Source organism: Podarcis bocagei, assembly GCF_964188305.1.
Source record: "Podarcis bocagei genome assembly, chromosome: 18".
Taxonomy (NCBI): domain Eukaryota; kingdom Metazoa; phylum Chordata; class Lepidosauria; order Squamata; family Lacertidae; genus Podarcis; species Podarcis bocagei.
In genome coordinates, this window is record NC_138144.1 from 7,607,416 (window position 1) to 7,628,109 (window position 20,694).

The 20,694-nt window shown below is 47.0% G+C and overlaps 1 protein-coding gene across 3 annotated transcripts in view; it reads left to right on the forward strand.

Moving 5' to 3' along the window:
- Nucleotides 1-20,694, forward strand: part of LOC308577455 (scaffold attachment factor B2-like) — a 37,307-nt gene that overhangs the window by 2,472 nt on the left and 14,141 nt on the right. Inside the window, exons 2-14 of one of the 3 annotated variants that reach the window (XM_081177647.1) lie at nucleotides 2,843-2,930; nucleotides 4,384-4,448; nucleotides 4,537-4,809; nucleotides 6,969-7,031; nucleotides 7,528-7,555; nucleotides 8,524-9,058; nucleotides 9,535-9,581; nucleotides 10,613-10,713; nucleotides 12,999-13,148; nucleotides 13,819-13,922; nucleotides 15,554-15,702; nucleotides 17,476-17,567; nucleotides 18,306-18,442. In XM_081177647.1, the coding sequence (XP_081033773.1) occupies nucleotides 2,843-2,930; nucleotides 4,384-4,448; nucleotides 4,537-4,809; nucleotides 6,969-7,031; nucleotides 7,528-7,555; nucleotides 8,524-9,058; nucleotides 9,535-9,581; nucleotides 10,613-10,713; nucleotides 12,999-13,148; nucleotides 13,819-13,922; nucleotides 15,554-15,702; nucleotides 17,476-17,567; nucleotides 18,306-18,442 (1,832 nt within the window). The remainder of the gene's footprint in view (nucleotides 1-2,842; nucleotides 2,931-4,383; nucleotides 4,449-4,536; nucleotides 4,810-6,968; nucleotides 7,032-7,527; nucleotides 7,556-8,523; nucleotides 9,059-9,534; nucleotides 9,582-10,612; nucleotides 10,714-12,998; nucleotides 13,149-13,818; nucleotides 13,923-15,553; nucleotides 15,703-17,475; nucleotides 17,568-18,305; nucleotides 18,443-20,694) is intronic. The other 2 variants (XM_081177648.1, XM_081177649.1) reach the window with 2 other exon arrangements.

Sequence of the window (20,694 nt, forward strand, 5' to 3'; positions counted from 1 at the left end):
GTTGCCATTAATTTGATTTTAATTTGATTTAATTAATTTTATAATGAATGTTTTAGAATGTGGAACTATTTTGATTGTTGTTAGCCGCCCTGAGCCCAGCTTCGGCTGGGGAGGGCGGGATATAAATAAAATTTATTATTATTATTATTATTATAATGGCAGCAGTATTGTGATGCGAACCTATCGTAAAAAAAGACAAAGCCCTCCCTGCATGGTTTCACTGAAGCTCATGAAATGTTATATTTAATAGTATGTGTTGTAGCAACGTAAATACACATACATATTTGTGTGTATTTATACATACGCATACATAGAAGGAAAAGTGATAAAAACAGAAGTCAACAGGCAATGAAATGCAGAAAGTATAGTATGTAGAGCTTAGTGCATTTTTTCTGTACATTTGTGTGTGTGTATAATGCAAAAGTACTGTCTGATAAGTGACAGTTAACACAACAGTAATTTGTGACAGTTAATAATAATGATAATAACAATAGTAGTTTTAAAGACCAACTAAGTTAGTTCTTGGTATGAGCTTTCGTGTGCATGCACACTTCTTCAGATACCTTTTTTTATTTTGACTATGGTAGACCAACACGGCTACCTGTCTGTAAATAGTAGGTTTATTATTTATACCCTGCCTACCTGGCTGAGTTTCCCCAGCCACTCTGGGTGGCTCCCAACAGAGGACTAAAAACAGAATAAAACTTCAAATATTAAATACTTCCCTAAACAGGGCTGCCTTCAGATGTCTTTTAAAATTCAGGTAGTTGTTTATTTTCTTGACAACTGACAGGAGGGTGTTCCACAGGGCGGGCACCACTACTGAGAAGGCCCTCAGTTGGTTCCCTGTAACCTCACTTCTCGCAGGGAGGGAACCGCCAGAAGGCCCTTGGAGCTGGACCTCAGTTTCCGGGCTGAACGATGGGGGTGGAGATGCTCCTTCAGGTATCCTGGGCCTTTAAGGCCGTTTAGGGCTTTAAAGGTCAGCACTTTGAATTGTGCTCGGAAATGTACTGGGAGCCAATGTAGTCTTTCTGGACCGGTGTTATATGGACTCAGCAGCCAGTCATCAGTCTGGCTGCCGCATTCTGGATTAATTGTAGTTTCCAGGTCACCGTCAAAGGTAGCACCATGTAGAGCATATTGCAGTAATCCAAGCAGGCAGGAGATAACTAGAGCAGTGTTTCCCAACCGGTGTTCCGCGGCACACTACTGTGCCGTGAGACATCGGCTGGTGTGCCGTGGGAGGGAGGCGGGCGAGAGACGGCGGCGGCGAGGATCCGGCGGGGGTGGGGGGAGCGGGGGCCGTCGCGCGCAACCGAACTCACTTGGCGCGCTGCCGGCTTGTCCTCCTTCAACCCGGGTCGGGCCAGGCCTGCTCACGTCCCCGGATCCCCTAGCAGCAGCCGCACGCTCTCCAAAAGCGCAACGCTGCGCGCAACCGCTCGGCCAGCTGGTGCTCTGCGACTCCGCCCTTTCCCCTCCCAGCGCCGGAGGGTTCGCGCGACCGCAGCTGTTCCCTTTCGCAGCGCGCGGGAAACAATTCCAGGCCGAAAAGCACCGCCTCTCCTTCCAGCTGAGGCCCGGGCCGCCGGCTCCCCGAATGACGTCACGGGAGCGGGGCTTTAATGGTGGTGTGCCGCGAGATTTTTTTCCGGTAAACAGGTGTGCCGTTGCCCAAAAACGTTTGGGAAACACTGAACTAGAGCATGCACCACTCGGGCGAGAGAGTCCGGGAGCTGGTAGACAGCTGCCCTGGACACAGAACTTACCTGTGCCTCCATGAACAGCTGTGAGTCCAAAATGACTCCCAGGCTGCGCACCTGGTCCTTCAGTGGCACAGTTACCCCATTCATAACCAGAGAGTCCCCCACACTTGTTCACCCCCTGTACCCCCAAAACAGTACTTCTGTCTTCTCAGGATTCCGTCTCAATCTGTTAGCTGTCATCCATCCTCCAACCGCCTCCAGGCACTCACACAGGACCTTCACTGGTCCTGATTTGAAAAAGAGGTAGAGCTGGGTATCATCCGCATACTGATGAATGGCCAGCCCAAACCCCCTGATGACCTCTCCCAGCGGCTTCATATAGATGTTAAAAAGCATGGGGGAGAGGACAGGACCCTCATCCCCCAACACCACTTTCTGAACACGGCCCAGGAGGAAGGAGCGGAACCACTGTATAACAGTGCCCCCAACTCCTTCCTCTAGATCACGGGTGTCAAACACAAGGCTTGCGGGCTGAATCCGGCCCGCCAGACCTCGTCATGTGGCCCGTGTAGCCGCCGCCGGCTACCAATCTTCACCTTTTATTCTCGTTGTTTTTTTTTTTGACACAAGAAAGCCGCCTCTTCAGCACATGCGCGGCAGCCTACAAGCCAGAGAACGTCTGCCCTCTAGCGGCGCCGGCCGTTCTACACAGGAAACCTCCACTTTACATGCATTCAGGAAACCTCCACTTGTTTTTATATTGAGCGCATGCCATCCTGTGATGTGACAGATCCAACGGCTGCCTGAACCCTTCTCTCCTGTACTGTAAGTCCTACAGATACAACCGGCCCTTTGAGGGTGACCAAACTGCTGATGCGGCCCCCGATGAATTTGAGTTTGACACCCCTGCTCTAGATGGTCCAGAAGGATATCATGGTTGATGGTATCAAAGGCCGCTGAGAAATCCAGCAGAACTAGAAAACAGCTTTCACCTTTGTCGCTAGCCCGCTGGAGATCTAATCATTCCTGCTTCAAAATCTTGCAGTGTAGTTATTTTGTCCTGAGAAGGGCCATGGGCTTGTCCTGAAGAGTGAGTTGTAAAGTAAATGCTTAACCCTATGTTCTTTTAACAGGCTGTTGAGGAGGAGGGGGGAGACCCTGAAGAGATTCCAGTGGTGACAGAAATAACCACAAAGAAGACGCCCAAGAGGAACAGCAAAGGTATGCCGGGGAATAGGGGAGGAGTTCTGCTTGCATGTGTAGGGTTAACTTGCCTGTAGCTGTGACTCCCCCAAAATGCTGAGAAAGAGCATTTGCTTAAGACAGAGTGTCTGGACAAATCACAGAGTTGTGCTCAAGAATTCCTATATCAAGCACTCAGTCACCCTCCCCTTCCCCTTTAGTCTGAAGCAGCATTGAAATATGTTAACTGCTTCATTTGCTGTATGTATTCAGTTTATGACCTGCCTAATCTTCTAGGCAACTTACACCAAAACAAATGAAAATGCCAAACGGCATATTTAACAAAGCGGAAGCTAAAAACAAAACAAAACACCCCCCCCCCGATTTTTGCAGATACATTGATTTTTCTGGTGGGTTTTTCCTTTTCCTATTGGGGCAATGCATTTATTTAATTATTACTCATTTATGCCATTTAGATATCGCCCTTTAGCCTAAAAGGCTGCTGATTTGGAGCAGGCTGTTCATCATCAACCAGTGGGTCAGGACCCGCTGCTGTGTTGCGGCCTGATCTAGGGTGGGTGGCAGCAGTAGCACACTTTGCCGTGCATACGGCAAAGCATTTAGCAACGGATCTCCAAATGGATGTTTGGGTTGTAGTGAAAAATGGCAAAGGGTATTGGGGTAGATATTGCATTGACCCATCTTGACAACATTGTGGGCCTTATTTATTTGTGAAATTTATACTCCACTTTACCTCCAAGGAGCTTGAGGTGGCATACATAAAGGTAAAGGGACCCCTGACCGTTAGGTCCAATCGTGACGGACTCTAGGGTTGCGGCGCTCATCTCACTTTATTGGCCGAGGGAGCCGGTGTTTGTCCGCAGACAGCTTCCGGGTCATGTGGCCAGCATGATTAAGCCGCTTCTGGCGAACCAGAGCAGCGCATGGAAACACCGTTTACCTTCCCGCCAGAGTGGTACCTATTTATCTACTTGCACTTTGATGTGCTTTCGAACTGCTAGGTTGGCAGGAGCAGGGACCGAGCAACAGGAGCTCACCCGTCACAGGGATTCGAACCGCCGACCTTCTGATCGGCAAGTCCTAGGCTCTGTGGTTTAACCCACAGCACCACTCGCGTCCCTTGGTGGCATACATACTTTACTCCATTTTTATCATCAAAACAAACCTGGCTCAGAGTGAGTGATTGGCTGAAGGCCACCCTGTTTGCTTCGTTGCTGATCGGGAATTTGACCCCTGGTCTCCAAGGTCCCAAGTCCAGCATTTACCTTTACCTTTAACCTAGTCCAGCATTCTTTAATCATTACACTGTCCTGGATTTCTGCTTAGATCCAGAGTTGTTAGTGAGGACTAGGCCTTAGTTTAACCTGATTCTATTTACATTTTTCATTTGCATTGCAGAATGGGCCCTGAATAAAGATTATTCTGTCTGTATGTATGCATGCATGCGTTTTAATAACCCTTATCTTACTAGGGCGTAGACCAGAGGAAGAGGGAGTTGAAGACAACGGGCTTGAGGATGACTCTGGAGATGGGCAGGTACAACTAGCTTTGCAGCTGCACAGTAACAGTTCTGCCTTGGAGTCCTGACGGCAATTATATATACGGCCTTTTTCTCTTTTCACAGGAGGATATTGAAGCAAGTTTGGATAACTTGCAGGATATTGACATGATGGATATAAATTTGTTAGATGAAGCTGAAATAGATAACGGCAGTGGTGTAGATGACTGTGCTGATAGTAGACTTGGCTCCTCCTCTGAGTCTGGTAGTAAAGAAAATGCTGATGCAGAAAGGAGAGAACTTCCAGAGCAGCTTTCAGGATGTCCTGTAGGTAACATGGAGGCACTTCCACACATGTCAGACATTAAAGAAGAATCGAGAGAAATACCAGTAGCCATGGTATGCATCTCTTTAAAAAAATACATGCCGTCTGAATAATCGCCACAACTTCCATTAATTTTCTTAAAGTGGAAATAATTTGGGTTTGTTTTTTTTAAAAAAATATCCCATTTGATTCTTACCCCCCCTTGTGTTTGTCCAAAGCTGTTGCAATTTTTTTTAACTAAAATCTATAAGCTTTAAATGCATGCATCATAAACGTTGCGGTAGAAAGATTCCAGAAATAGTTTTTATTTTTTTAAAAAAAATAGTTATTTCCCCCCTTCTTTTTCTTTTCACATGCATTTCCATTTGCTCATCTTCCTGTGTGTCTGGAGGCCTTTGCCGAATGCAGCCCAGCTCAAGTTTTGCTTGAAGCAGAATGGTTCTGAGCAAGCCGTTTGTTGTCCTTAGAATCAGGACACTTGAATCTATCGAGAATTGATAGCCAGCTTAGCTCCTCTATACTTGTAGTTAACAAAAGAAATCAGGGGTTGTATCCTATGTTTGTTCTACTCCAGAGTAGATCCGGTGAAATGAACGCACATGGCCAGCTTAAATCTTGTTCGTTTAAGTGGGTCTCCCCTTTCCTGAACTTAATTGGATGCAACCCCACAAGCCCAACGTGTCATTCTGTGCAGATTTAAGCTAGCTTGGGATTTAACCATTGTTAGAAACTGAGATATGGAAGCTCGGAGCTAAATGGCACATGGGCGCAACAACGGAATGTCTAGGCACACTTTTTAATAACAAGAATACAAAGCTGAAAATGAATGAACAGCAGCTAAAATATTCCATTCATTTTTCACATGGTCTAGTCCTTCCCCTGCCCACCCCCCTAATATTCTTAAGAGGATCTCTTCTCCAGTCTTCAGAGAGTAGCTGGAAGTGGGGAGGCAGAAAAAGGTCCTCCTATCCTTCTACTCTGCAGTTTTAATCTGAAATCTTATGCACAGTACTGCACCCAGAGCTCAGAAACTGCTCATGCTAATGAAATTCCCTATCGCAAAATGCGCCTAGAACAATGAGAGTTTCGAACCCTGGATCTAACGCCAGGCCCGCCAACTTCAAAAGTAATTTGTGAGCGGATTCCAAAGCCACGTGTTTAGAATTGGGGTGCCAGGGATGATTTCATTTGTGAAGCATCTTAACTTCCCTGAGGTCTTGGGAAAGGGCAAGAGCTAGCTTAGTTCAGGGAGTGCTTGGATTTGGGAGACGCGGGCTTGAATGCTACCTCTGCAAGGGCTTACCTGTGCAAAGGAAACGTGCCGGGGAATCGTTACTTTAGGGTGTATGTGTGTGCATGAAATGCTGAGGCCAGGCCTTAGTTTATGTGATCCCCAGTTCAGTTGTGGCAAAACGTGTGCACCTGCCCACACTGGAGCACTGGTTTTTAAAACGTAAAGGTTTATTAGGGCTTATCCTTGTATTTCATAACCACCTGGAGGCCAAGCTGAGCTTCTCTCCCCTCACCAGCCTCACCCTAGGTAGAATAGCATTGTCTCATGCCCCTTGCAGTTTGGGTTAGCACTGCTAGTGGTTTAGACAAAACCTACCGGGGGTATGTTTAGGTCCTGCTTCTTTAGTGCAACACCGTTTAGTTTAGTTTTTTTTGTGGGTGGAGAGACCAGCGGTCTGCTTCCGTGCTAAGCAACATCCTCTTACTGTGTATATAACAGGTGACTTAGAGAGGAGGTAAGAGGGAGGAATCTGAAGGCATGATGTGCCCTGGAATATGGGAACTCAGTAAGCTGCCTCATAATGAGTCAGTCCTTTGACCCATCTAGCTCAGAATTGCCTGCACTGACTGGCAGCTGCTCCCTAGAGTGTCCTTACTCGACTTGGAGTTGCCTGGGATTGAACCTGGAACGCTCTACTGCTCAGCTATGGCCCTTCCCTATTAACCCCATTAAAACCATTAACCATCGCAGCAACATCACTCTCAAAGAATTTGCTGTCATTTTTCATCGTTGTTGTTTTTTTAAATTCCCCCAGTTTCGTTTACCACTGTTCTCAAAGAGGTAGAAAATATTATTTAACTACCAGCTGGTTTGGGGGGATGAGGTTGCAACTAAAGGGCAGTTGGAGGGGGTCTCCCTCCCTTTCCAATTCATTCTTGGTTTTCAGTGAAGAAACTGTGGTGTTTCAGGAAGTTTGACGCTGTTCTTCACTACTTATAGGTGGAAGGCGAAGAGGCCAGAAACACCTCTGATCTGGTGCCCTCTGATTTTACAGACGTGAAGGTAACTTTTTTCTTTCCTCTCTGTGTGTGTCTAGATAGATAGATGTAGAGTAGACGGAGAATAGATATATAGAAAGAAAGAGCCATACATTCTAGTGGCAGCAAATAGGTAGGGTGGGATTCATTCAGCTAAAGAACTATGGTTCATTGGGTTAAAAACAATTGCGGTAGCTCTTTGCCTTTGCTCCTCAGCCATCATTGTGGCATTGAGATTATGGGCTGTACCCGAAGCTTGCCTGACTCAGACTAGGCTCCTTGAAGCTGATAGGCAGGACTAACTTGGGTTACATTAATTTAAATGAATCTACATAGTTTCAGGCAACCCAGAGATGGGACAAAGCATAGAGATGGTTCACGCTAGCCGCTGAGTCACCGCTGGGGAAGGTGTTATCCTGTTGCGGCAGATTTTGCGTCGCGTTGACTTTTCATCTTGCCGTACAATGGAGTTTTGTAACTTTTGCTTGTTTCCACCCTTCCCCTGTTTATTATTTTAATAGGAGCTCGAAGAATTTCCCTTGGAATCAGGTACTGATACTTAAAAACAAAACAAAACACCTTGCTCTCCCTGGCCCTTAACCTTCCACATAGATTTTGCACACAAATCCCTTTAGTTACTCTTTTTAGGTTTTATTCCACTAGTATCTGTGGTCCACTTATTCGTAACTGGCGCAAAGTCCAGATCACACACACACATATACCAAAAAAAGGGAGAAAAAGCCACAGAGATTGGAAATCTGGTCATATCACCAGATCTGCAACAGCATCCTATTATTAATATGGCCCAAGACCAATCTTTCAAGACGGCGGTTTGCTTTTAAATCCCTTAATTGGGGAGTGCACTGAGCTTAATGAGCAATTCCTGTGTGCAGAGCAGATCTTGTGATATTACCCAGTGCCTTGGTTCTGTAACTTTGACTAGAGTCAGCAAGGGCAGGGACCCAAATTGCAAAGTGGATTCTTGGAAAGACGGAAGATGGGTCGGCCATGGAAATTCCCATCACTTGCTTTTCTGGACTATGAATGTCTTCTCATTCCCACCTGAAGTTGTTCTTGGTGTTCACGTACGGACTGGTCTCCTTGAAAGAATTTCAGTAGAATAAATAAATAAAATCCGGGAGTTGAACTGTCTGAAAGAGAATCCGTGCAGTCTGTATAAGCATCATGGACTTTCAAAGCTCATTTCTGGGGAGAGAAAAAAATGTGGAAAAACGGAAAGCAGCACAACCGCGTGAAGACAAATGAGGAGCAAGCTGGGAACGCCGCACATAAAGGTTTTTCTTCTCTCTTTTCAGGCGTTGCCTTGATAGCCATGTAAGACTGAAGTTAGTGTTAGGCATTTGAATGTGGTATACCCAAAGGGTTTTCCAATCTCTGTGTAGCCTTAGCCGTTCTCTCAGTGTTAAGTCTGGCAGCCATGCCCGTTCCGCATTTGTCTTTGCTGTGTTTCCCTGGTGATTAAACCTTGTGCCATTCTATTCCTGTTAAATCCATAGAAAATGAGAAAATGCTCGACATTTTGGGTGACACTTGTAAATCTGAGCCCCTTAAAGAAGAAGCTCCTGAAGCAGAGCAGGCACAGGAAGAGAATATCTCGTTGCCGGTCAAACAGGAAGCCCAGGAAGAGGAAGACACACTTGCCACTGCCGTCGCTCAGTCGGACGAAGAGCTTTTAGATACGGACAGCCAGTCAGGCCAGGCTGCGGCCAAGAGCGAGGAGGATGAAGCGAAGCACTTAGTGGTAGCGAAAGGGGAGCCGAGCGAAGAGACAGTAGAGGAAGCTAACCTGGACTCTGACTCTTTAGCGGTAGAGAGCAGGTGTGGTGGAGGAGGAGGAGGAGGAGGAGGAGGAGAAGGAGAAGGAAGTGGTGAGAGTAGCAAAGCAGCCCAAACTCTGGAAGCCAGTAGTGAGGAAACTGCGGAGAAGGACGCAGGTTTCCAGGTGGTTAGCCAAGATGCCGAGAAGATGGAAGCCAAGGCTAATTGTGAGGAAGAGTCCTCTGCCCAAGAGGGTGGTGATCAGAACACGAGGTTTGTTTTTTCTCCGTTTTAGACCAGATGCTCTCTTTTTTTCTTCCCCGTTGGTCGTTTATGAATGCAAATGCGCTGTGAATTCCTCCAAAGGGGCCCTGTTGCAAGGGCCTTAAGCTGATGATAGCTTGTTCCAAATAAAAATCTTTTCCTTTTTTTTTTAGTTGTCCTTGCGCACCTTTTTTGTAGAACGTGGTTCACTATGTTCTCCCCCTCCCCAGCCCATTTCTCATTAAGCATTTATTTTATTTCTCAGTTTTGCAAGTTGACCTTTGTCCACTCTAAGTGGTAGCTCTGTTTCATCACCTCTGACCCTCCTTGTTGAGTTCTTAAAGATACCCCTTAAAAAGGGTTAATTCCTTTCACATTATTTTTCTGGTAGGTATCTGATCATAGCAGACACAGCCTTGTGTGCTCTTTTTCTCATGGCCTCATTCTTGTTGAGTAAAGTTCTTTGTTTCCCCCCCTGTCTTTAGCTCTAATAAGGATGCAGAGGCTAAAGGTGTTTCAAAGGATGAGAAAGGTAAGCTGTAACAACGATTCTTTGCTGTCGTCATTCATAGTTACCCTCAAATCCTACTTGCAGGTAGCGACCAGAATCCAACTAAGCTCTGAATCGACCCGTTGACATTAACGGATCTAAATGAATTTCCATTAATTTCAGCAGGTCTACTTCCAAGTGTGAGCAAGTGGGACACTTAAGTTTCTCTGGAAGAGTAATTTGGGTAATATTAAATGGTCTTGAATGTAATTTCTAACTTGAATCGGCGCTTCTACCAAATGGGTGGAAGATAATGGGACATTCCCCTGCTACATGAAGCTCACTCCCACACACATAGACAGTAAAAAAGGAGAAGAAGATTGTTTCTAAAATATAAATGCCTACAAAGTTCTCCAATCCTCTTTGCACGTAGTGGGTAGTATCACTAAGCTATACATGGAATAGACACATTGAAAGCTAGCCATATCCGTGGGTCTTCTGCGCGTATGACATGATACACTGAAATTAAGGGGGGGGGTGTCAAATTTGCCTAAACCAGCAGTGTGATTTAAGGCCCTGCTGTGAACTTGATGAAAAAAATGGCATTCCTGCCCCCCAACGAAATAAGGTATCTTTGGCATTGTCCTTAGTCATTCCTGTGATGCTTCGTTATGCTCTTCGTCTTTCTAGCCCTTCTTGTCTACTCCATAAGTCTTCAGGTGATGCTCGTCCAACATTCTTAGCTATAGTTGCTTCTGCCCAAACAAGCACTTTTTAACATTTTCAGCCCCTGTGGAGAGAAACACATTAAAACACCACATGGGTTTGAAAAAATTGGTTTTTGGACTACAACTCCCATCGGCTGCATGGCCATATATTGGCGCCGATGGAAGTCATAGTTCAAGCACATCTTGATATAGTATTGTTGAAGTTAGATCAGAATCCCTCATGAGCTCTCAGGTGGGCCGGAACCAAAGAAAACTTCCAAGTCTGTCTGCTTCTGCGATGCTATCTTCCTTTCTTTTTGGATGTAGATTTTTACCATTTCTCTCCTCTCCCCCCTTCCAACTTAGGTCGGGCTGGTGGTAGTTCTGGCAGAAATCTGTGGGTTAGTGGTCTTTCCTCTTCCACCAGAGCTACAGATCTGAAGAACCTATTTAGCAAATATGGAAAGGTAAGCATTTTCCAGAAACAAACAAGGCTGAAAGTATTGAGCTCGTCAGTCTTTTATTCAAGTTGCCCTTTTGTACATGCCAGGGTGAGCGTCTTTCGTCTTCCCTCCCTTCCACTGCCCCTACCCTTCTTGGATTTAACCCATATCACTAAAAACCAACCCAAATAAATAGCTCTGGAACATAAACAGGCTGGGCTTCCTTCAGGCTGGAAGCTGCAACTAGTTTTGAAGAAACCATTCTAAGCTGAAAACACCTATTCGCTTTGTAACGGGTTTTCATTCACCTTGCATCTGCAAATGATCAATCTGTCAAGTGTATGTCAGCAGTAAACAAACACTGGCGTCAGTGAAGTTAGCTCCTTCTTCCAAGAAACCAAAACAGCACAGGTCTATCAGTGTATTATTCATGCATCAATTATATTGATGATCACTGGTTACATTACATTGATTTCCTGCAAAGGGGTGGGGCGAGACTTGCATTACCCCCCCCTCCAGCACACCTGCACTCTTTCATTCAAATGTAAATGTGAAGAAAATTGTAATTTGTCTCTTAATGATGTCTGACTTAATCATGAAACATTTTGCCAGAAATATTTGGTGCTGAATGGCACCCCAAACTGTTTCTGCAATACAGCGGTGCCTCGCAAGATGAAATTAATTCGTTCCGCAAGTTTTTTCTTCTTGCGAGTTTTTCGTCTTGCGAAGCATGGTTTCCCCTAGGAATGCATTGAAAATCAATGCGTTCCTATGGAGACCGTCCGGGGACAGAGGGGAAGCGCGCGGGCCTTCCCCTCTGTCCCCGGACCTGTTTTAAAGCAAGGGAAGGGGCAGCGGGGAGAATCACTTCTCCCCGTTGCCGCCCCTTGGTTCAAAAGGGGTCCGGGGACAGAGATTGCGGGGCTGGCAACGGGGAGAAGCGATCTTCTCCCCGCCGCCCCTTGCTTCAAAAGAGGTCTGGGGTGCGGGGGCAAGCTTTGTTTTGCGAAGCAAGCCCATAGGGAAATTCGTCTTGCGAAGCAACTCAAAAATGAAAAAACCTTTCGTCTTGCGAGTTTTCCGTCTCGCGAGGCGTTCGTCTTGCGGGGCACCACTGTACATTGTCTTTAGTGTTGTATACAGTAATAATACAGTGGAACCTTGGTTCTCGAATGTATCCATTGACAGACAATTCGGAACTCAAATGCCGAAAACCGTTTGAACCGAGAGACATTTCTCCATTTTATCAATGTATTTTGCCGGCCGCCCTTTGTTCTTCGGTTTTTTAAGGTTTCGGAAGTCGAATGGTCTTCTGGAATGGATTACGTTTGAAAACGGAGGTTCCACTGTATGAGACGTTTAGGAACTAACCCCCTAAACAGAGAGCACTGTTGACAGACAAAGAAAGGGGGGGGGGGAATTAGGAAACTCCAGCTTCTTGAAATTATGGTTTATTCGAGGCCCCAGCCCTATGGTAAGTTTAGGAGGCATTAATCCAGTTGCTGGCAGAAACTTGCTTCTACTATTGCAGTGCAGTGGTAACTTGGGTTACAAACACCTTGGGTTACAAACACTTTGGGTTTCAAACTCCACTAACCAGAAGTAGTACCTCGGGTTAAGAACTTTACCTCAGGATGAGAACAGAAATCGTGTGCTGGCAGCAGCGGGAGGCCCCATTAGCTAAAGTGGTACCTCAGGTTAAGAACGATTTTAGGTTAGGAGTGGACCTCCTGAACGAATTAAGTTCGTAACTGTACAGTGGTACCTCGGGTTAAGTACTTACCGGTAATTTGTTCCGGAGGTCCGTTCTTAACCTGAAGCTGTTCTTAACCTGAAGCACCACTTTAGCTAATGGGGCCTCCTGCTGCTGCTGCGCCCCCGCTGCACAATTTCTGTTCTCAACCTGAAGCAAAGTTCTTAACCTGAAGCACTATTTCTGGGTTAGCGGAGTATGTAACCTGAAGCATATGTAACCTGAAGCGTATGTAACCTGAGGTACCACTGTACCTTGGTACTCAAACGACTTGGCTCCCGAACAAATCAGCTCCCGAACACTGCAAACCTGGAAGTGAGTGTTCTGGGTTTGTGAACGTTTTTCGGAAGCCGAACGTCCGGCGCGGCTTCTGCGGCTTCCAATTGAGTACGGGAAGCTCCTGCAGCCAATCGGAAGCCGCGCCTTGGTTTTCGAACCGTTTCGGGAGTTGAATGGACTCCTGGAACGGATTCCCCCCCCCCCTTGGTAATTTTGCTTCCTCCGGCATTGCTGTGCCAGAGTTGCCATGTTCCTTTGCTTCCTGTCTCCCTGGCAGGTGGTGGGTGCAAAAGTGGTGACCAATGCCCGCAGTCCTGGCGCTCGCTGTTACGGCTTTGTCACCATGTCTACATCCGAGGAAGCGACTAAATGCATCAACCATCTGCATCGGACAGAACTGCATGGGAAAATGATTTCTGTTGAAAAAGTGAGTTCTTTTTGCTACCCACGAGAAATGTGACCGAAAACAGCCCACTCCTTCGTGGTAAACTTTACCCTGAAATGTACACACAGGTGCCATGGTGAGAATGCTTGTTATTCACAAATTCAGTTATCTGAACGTAAAGAATTATGCCCAAACCTCACAATTCAGATATCCGAACAGCCAGGGTTTGCCCACTTCCTTACCTGTTTGTGTTTTGTTGGTCACTGGCAGCTATTTTGGGGCAGAAATCATTTAGGGAGAGAAGGAGATTGGACAAATCGGGGAGCAAGAGAGATCAGGCAAATCATTTTTCCTTTGTTTCTCTCTTGTTGGTTTGCTTGCAGCCATTTCAGGATGGAACCATGGGGGGAGGGGAAAGAAATTGAGCAAATCACAGATTAGAAATGTTCCCATAGAGAATAATGGAAATCATCAGCTCATTATGCGAATGCTTGCCTTATGAATGATTTTCTGGGAATGCATTGTGTTCAGAAAGCGGGAACCACGTGCACCACCTTGGGCTTCAGGGGTGGGTGGGGACAAGCATTTGAAAATTTCTTCCTCCCCTATTTTGCAAGTGGTTCATCCCAGGAACAGTATCTTATTGTGCGATCCTACTGACTCGTGTACACGCATGCCCCGGCCCTAAGCAATTTCCTCAATATCATTCCAGGCCAAAAATGAACCTGCTGGGAAAAAAGCATCATCAGACAAGAAAGAAACAGAAGCCAAGAAGGAGAAGGACAGGCGTCACTCAACCGACTCCAAATCGGAAAAGTAAAGCAGGAGTTTTAATAATCCCCTGTGTGTCAGGCTTTGAAGCCGTTTCGTGACAAAGCATGAATGAGCAGAGCAAATGGAGGCAGGAACGCTTCTGAATGCCAGTTGCTGGAAACCACAGGAGGGGAGAGTGTTCTTTTTGTTTGGGATACTGGGGCCCGGTGCTATACCAGCTGCAGTGGCTCCGGTGGAGTACAGGATCAGGTTTAAGGTGCTGCTTTTAACCTTTAAAGCCCTAGGACTCTCGTACCTACGGGGCTGCCTCTCCTGGTATGTCCCACAGAGGAACTTACGGTCTTCAAACAAAAACATCTTGGAGGTCCCAGGCCACAGAGAGGTTAGGCTGGCCTCAACCAGAGCCAAGGCTTTTTTGGCCGTGGCCCCGATCTGGTGGAACGCTCTGTCACAAGAGACTAGGGCCATGCGGGACTTGACATCTTTCTGCAGGGCCTGCAAGACGGAGCTGTTCTACCAGACCTTTGGCCAAGGCACAGTCTGACCCCCTCCTTCTGTAATCCTCTAGCCCAATGGTTGCCATTAATTTGATTCTGAATTGATTTTAGAATGAATTGATTTTAGAATGTTGTGTTACTTTTATTGTTGTTAGCCGCTCTGAGCCCGGCTTCGGCTGGGGAGGACGGGATATAAATAAATGATGATGATGATGATGTTCAGAGTAGAACCCCATGAAATTAATGGCCATGGAGACATGACAGCTGCTTCCAAGCGTGCTTGTGTACAAGGCTTCATTAGGTGATGAGCAGCGATCAAATCCTGCTGCCTAGGCTGCACGATCCTGTTCCTGACTGAAACTCGGGCAAGCAGCCAATGAAGAATTAAACAGGGTCTTCCTGCCCATCCAGTGATGTCACCAGTGATGTCACTGGGTGGGCGGGCGTGGCTTTGGGGAAATTGCCATGATTGGTTTGTGATCCAGAGGTTCTCCACCTCTGGACTGCAAACTTGCTTGAACAAGCCAAGATCTGGCTGCTACTGCTGGAAGCATTGGGCCAGGCTCAACTCCGAGAGAATGAAGGTTACTGCCACTCTTAAGCCAGAAATGTGGACAGTCTCTGTGTGTGTGTGTGTTCTCTGCTGCCCTCCAGGTTTGGGGGCAGTGGAGCTGTTCTGGGAGGAGTTGAAGGAAAAGAGGTCAGGTCCCTTGGTCGATGCAGCTGTGTTTTGTGCACACAGAGAAGCGCGTTGCCTCCTCCTTTTCCAGCCCAGGGTTGTGGATGTGTGCAATCAATGGTCAAGAATGGGAATCTCATTGCGCTAGCATCCTCAAACTGGCTTCTGTAGCTGTGACTTCTTATGAAGGAAATTCTCTGCTGCCTTTCAGAATCAGTTTCTAGGTCTGCTTATAAATAAAATGAAAAAGGAAAGGAAACAGAAAATACAATTAAACTAGCAAATAAAGGAAGCGTTTCAATTTTTATTTTAAAGGTGCTCAGTTCTTTTTTTCCCTCTTAAAAGCTTTTTGCTGACCACTTTATTTGTTAACATTGATGGGATGTTCAGATCTGCAAGGACATCTTAGCTGCGCCTTTAGAATCCCGTAGCTTTACGGCAAAGGTGTGTGTGTGTGTATTTTAAGTTTTTTTGTGTGTGCTATAATCTACTTGTAGGTCTCCTAGCCTTAAGAAAGAAGAAAAACTGGAGAAAAAGGATGACCCCAAAAAGTCAGAAGAGAAAGAGGTGGGAGACGGGAAAGAGGGGGTCGAAACGGAGGAGCAAAAAAAGGGATCCTCTGACCGTTCGCGATCGATTAAATCAGGTAACAAAAGCTGTGGGGGGTGGGTGGCTTTTTTTAGTGTGATTTATGGCCCTGCTGAGAGCTTGATTCATGCATGTGAGGGGCGTGTGAGTGGGTTGGACATTTGTATCCGATATAGAAGGCCTCTGAATAATATCACGCTACCCTTAGGAAAGGCGTGGGTGAGATTGTGTAGGCAGTCTGAACCTTTTTGTCAAGGGGAAGCTCTTGTAGGAGGCTCAATCCTGGCAGCTGAACAAATGCTCTCGGAAGAGGCTTGCTTAAAACCAGTCATTCCCAAATTGCTGTGCGCAGTGAGGAATAAATTAAAGAACCGAAAAGCTCCCTCGAGCCCAAAAAACCCCCCAGACGAGGCTGCCTGCTGCTTCTCTGCATGATCTGCAACTCTGATCTTGCCTGCGTCCATTTGGCCTAAGTTGGGGTAGTGGGTGGTGATAGCCCATGTGACTGCACTTGGTGTGATGGGGTCGTTCATTTGCTCCTGGTGCAGCAGAACGACCTGCCTCCGGAGCAGGCTGCCTTTTGTTCCTCCACACGATGGGTTACTCTGGACAGAACAGTGACTCAGATAAATATACAGAGCATAGACTCATTTGATGAAGGCAAACTTCAAGAACAGCATTGAAACATGCCTTCAGTTTTCATTCAGAGGGGGAAATGCACCTTTGCTTTGGAAAATGCTAGGCTTGTGTTCATTTGTGCGTCTCAGAGGGGTACCTTGGAAGTAGGTTTTGACCTATTCGGAGCAATTCCTTTTGTCTCCAGCCTCTGTGATGTATCCTGTTTCATATGGATATGTCGTTCCCTTTGTTCAATTTGCTTTTGTGATGGCTTCCTCACTAGACACAAATAAACCTGTCTGATGTATCAAGGATACGAACAAGAAGGCATCTCTTAGCCTCTAATTTTACCTTGTTTGAATTTTTCTCCACCCCCCCCCCAGCCCCATTCTTCGGCAAACAGTAGCATCGGTGGACTTCTGTCTTGTTAAGTGTCAGATAGTTAAAGCAAGGGATAGGGACCAGTGGCCCTCTGTGTCAGGGGTCAGCAAACCTTTTCAGCAGGGGGCCAGTCCACTGTCCCTCAGACCTTGTGGGGGGCCGGACTATATTTTGAAGAAGAAGAAGAAAATATGAATGAATTCCTATGCCCCACAAATAACCCAGAGATGCATTTTAAATAAAAGCACACATTCTACTCATGTAAAAGCATGCTGATTCCCGGACTGTCCGCAGCCTGGATTTAGAAGTCGATTGGGCCGGATCCGGCCCCTAGTTTGCCTGTGTGCTAGGCGAAGGGCTACAGCTGAGTGGCAGAGCAATCTGCTTTGCTTAAAGAACTTCTCAGCTTCAGTTCCCTGATAAGTAATGCTTTGAAAGACACTCCCCTCCTCCCCTTGCCTGAAACCCCAGAGAGCTGCTGGCAGTCAGTGTAGGCAATATTGAGCTAGATGGCTCAATAGTCTGACTCAGTATAAGGCAGCTTTCTGTGTTCCTTCCCATATTGCTGAACGCCCACTCCCATCAGTCCCAGCCAATGTGGTCAGTATTCCGCATTTCTGCATGATTGTTACATGCGCGACTCTTGGCGTGTGCCGTTTTCAGTACCAGAAGGGGGTGGAACGGGGCTTACACATGTCCTGACGTTCACGCTGCCTTAGAACGCAACTCCTTTGTAAATGGGGAGTTGCCTGCCAATAAAGAGTGATGACTAGTCTGATTTTTGCACTCGTTCCAGAGATCTGAAGTGCCTAAACCCATTGTTGCCTTGCAGAAAGCCGAGGAGCAGAGCGGACGGTGGTCATGGACAAGTCCAAAGGAGAGCCGGTGATTAGTGTGAAAACCACAACCACATCAAAAGAGAGAGTAAGCCATTGCTTTGGTGTCTTAAAACTAGACGGTGCAAAGAAAGGAAGGGCAGGGGAGGGGGCCACACCCTTCTCTTTTGTAGTTCTAATAAATCGTCACACCCAGCAGTCCCTGGATGTGCAGAGAAGTCCTGTCGCCCTTTGTGTAATGGAATAGTGTCACGGGAGTTGGAACGGTTTCAACTCAGCCTGTGTGGGCAGCGAGAGGAGGACCCAGAGATTTAAAAGTTCCAGGAGGCATCATTCTGCTTCTAAAGCAGGAGTGTGTGCAGCCTGTGGCCCTCAGCCCAATTTCACACGGGTGCCAGAAAGAGGAAAGGGGGGGTGCCAGAAATAAAAGAGTCTGTCTTCCCACTTTTGGCTGTGCTGCTGCCCTCCTGCCAGTGTACAGCCCTGGCACGTTGCCCCAAGGGAATGTGGTCCTTGACCTAAAAAACAGTTCCTGGCCTGTGTTCTAAAGCTCCTCAACTTACTTGAGCACCCCTGTTTTTCACAGGGCTAGATGGACTTCTCTGGTGTGCTATCCAGTAGGGCTGGGCTTACGTTCTCAGATGTGATCTGTCCAGGAGTGCCCCTTCCTAACAAGATTACACCAGCGCTGTGTTGGGAGGCAAAGACGATTGGGGTGGTGGTGGTAATCTCTCTCCTTGTCCTCTTGGCAGGAAAATGGACATCTCCCCGTTCTTTTGTGTCAATCTTTCTAATCCTTGCCTTTCACCCCACTTCCCGACTCCAGAGCACAAAAAGCCACGACCGCAAGTCAGAGAGCAAAGAGAAACAGGACATTCTGTCTTTTGACAAAATCAAAGAGCAGCGTGAACGAGAGCGGCAGAGGCAACGGGAGAGAGAAATCCGAGAGACCGAGCGGCGAAGGTAGGTTGGGATTCCCCTCGCCTCGCCTGCGGAATTCTGCCCTCCGCAGAATGACAGGTGATTGGCATCGACACAATTTCTGACCCGTGGACCTAAGGCGACCCTCCTTTCTTCAGTTCACCCTCCTTCTCTTTTCATTGGCTGCACCCTGCGCCACCCCTGAGTGCTTTTAGCTGACTGAAATGTGTCCTCAAATTGTGATTCCTCTTTCTTGCCGGGATGGAGAGGTGTTGAGGTGCTGGTGGCGGGGAAACGTCTGGGTTTTGTGGGTGGGTGGAATGTATCCCACTGCACAGAGTCCTAGCTGTTGCCACACCCACTTCTGGCGCCCAGGCGAACACCCACAACACCAGCCTGTGGCCTCCCAGAAGCTTGCCCAAGAGGGAATGTAGCTTTCAGCCTGAAAAGGGTGTCCCTGCTTCTGAGATAAACACCAGCAGGCATTTCCAACCATCTCCAGCCTTAAAACAGGGACCTCTCGTCATCATCTGTTTTAAGCGCAGGTGTGCTTGCATATCCAGACATTTTATTTATATGCTGTCCACCAGCAAAGTCTTCTGGGTGGTGAGCCTTGGAATGGTGACATACCTTTCATAGGGTATAATAATAATAATAATGATGATGATGAATTATTTATTGATTTTATATACCGCCCTCTACCTGCAGGTCTCAGTGTGGTTCACAGAAAATATCACAATATATAAAATCAAAATAAAAGACAATAGCCCAATAACACGCCCCACCAAAAGAGCCACATTTTAGAAGGGCATAGGATGTCACTCAGATCAACCAAAGGCCTGGTTAAAAAGGAACGTTTTTGCCTGGCGCCTAAAGGTGTATAATGAACAAGCGAACTTCCCTGAGGAGAGCATTCCACAGACTGGGAGCCACTGCAGAGAAGGCCCCGTTCTCGTGTCGCCACCTTCCGGACCTCTCAAGGAGGAGGTAAACAAAAGAGAGCCTCAGAAGATCTCAGGGTCTGGGTAGGTTCATATGAAAAGAGGTGGTCCTTGAGGTATTGCAGTCCTGAGCAGTTTAAGGCTTTATAGGTCAAAACCAACACTTTGAATTGGGCCCAGAAATTAACCGGTAGCCAGTGCAGTTGGACCAGGATCGGTGTAATTTGCTCAAACTGCCTTGCTCCGGCGAGCGACTTGGCCAGTGAATTCTGCACTAGCCAAAGTTTTCAAACCTTCAGAGGCAGCCCTGCATATAACGCATTGAAGTAATCTATTCCGTTAACCCCGCTTAGGGCAGACCCAGTGATATGTAATGGGCGTAGCTAACTTAAGTTCGTTCATTTCCCTGGGTTGAACTTGTTCGGTTGCATTCCTGAGAGCAGTTCACAGGGGCCACCCTAGCTGTCAGGGCTTTGTGGTTAGGCAGTGGCAGAGAGAGAGAGAGAGAGAGAGAGAGAGAGAGAGAGAGAGAGAATATTTATGCGTGGGCTTACTCTGCCACTTAAAACTCCCCCTCTCCTATTAGGAGTAAAACTCTGGGGCAAGCGTTTACCACAGGGTGACTTTCAGCAGAACCACTGGAGGGAGCCCCAAAACTGCTTCTGGATCTCCTGTGCAGCTTAAGGGCTGCCCACTTGGTTGCCGGTGCTAAGAAGGTACTGCTGTCCTTTTTAAAATAAGGCAGTGCTAAAGGCAGCTATCGCTTGATAGCTGTGTGTTTATGCTAGGTTCAAGTCTGCGGCTGGAGGAAGAAAGGAACTGATAGGCTTTCTACACTAATGGAGTGGAACTCCAATACGGGCTGACTCTCATTTGTTTCACCCTTGTTTCCATGCATGGCACGAGCACTCCAGAGGATTCGTTTTCTTTCTCTTTCTCTCTCTGTGCCCCCCCCCCCGGCTTTGAAATATTTCTGCCTTGGCGCAGCAGCCAGAGATCATTATCCAGTGATGACTTTGTGCTCCGTTGACATTATCTATTATGCAGTTGTCACTTGCCTCGGCATCTGTGCTATCTGCTTCAGTTTAATGGGGATTGTTCAGCTTCTGAGTGAAGCCTCCTGCATATTTCCCCCCTGCCGCTCCCATTGTTCCAAGTGGATATTTTAAAGGACTCTTTATTATGTAAGAGCCTGACACATTTTTCCTCTTAGACGGGTGCTCATAGGCTGGCTGGTGAAACTCTTTCATCCTTTCCCGTTCCGCTGATTAAACGTTGCCCGAGTACCTTTTTGTCTTTTCTGACATGTAATTATTACATTTCTCCTCCCTCCCCCCACCCCAGCGCTCATAT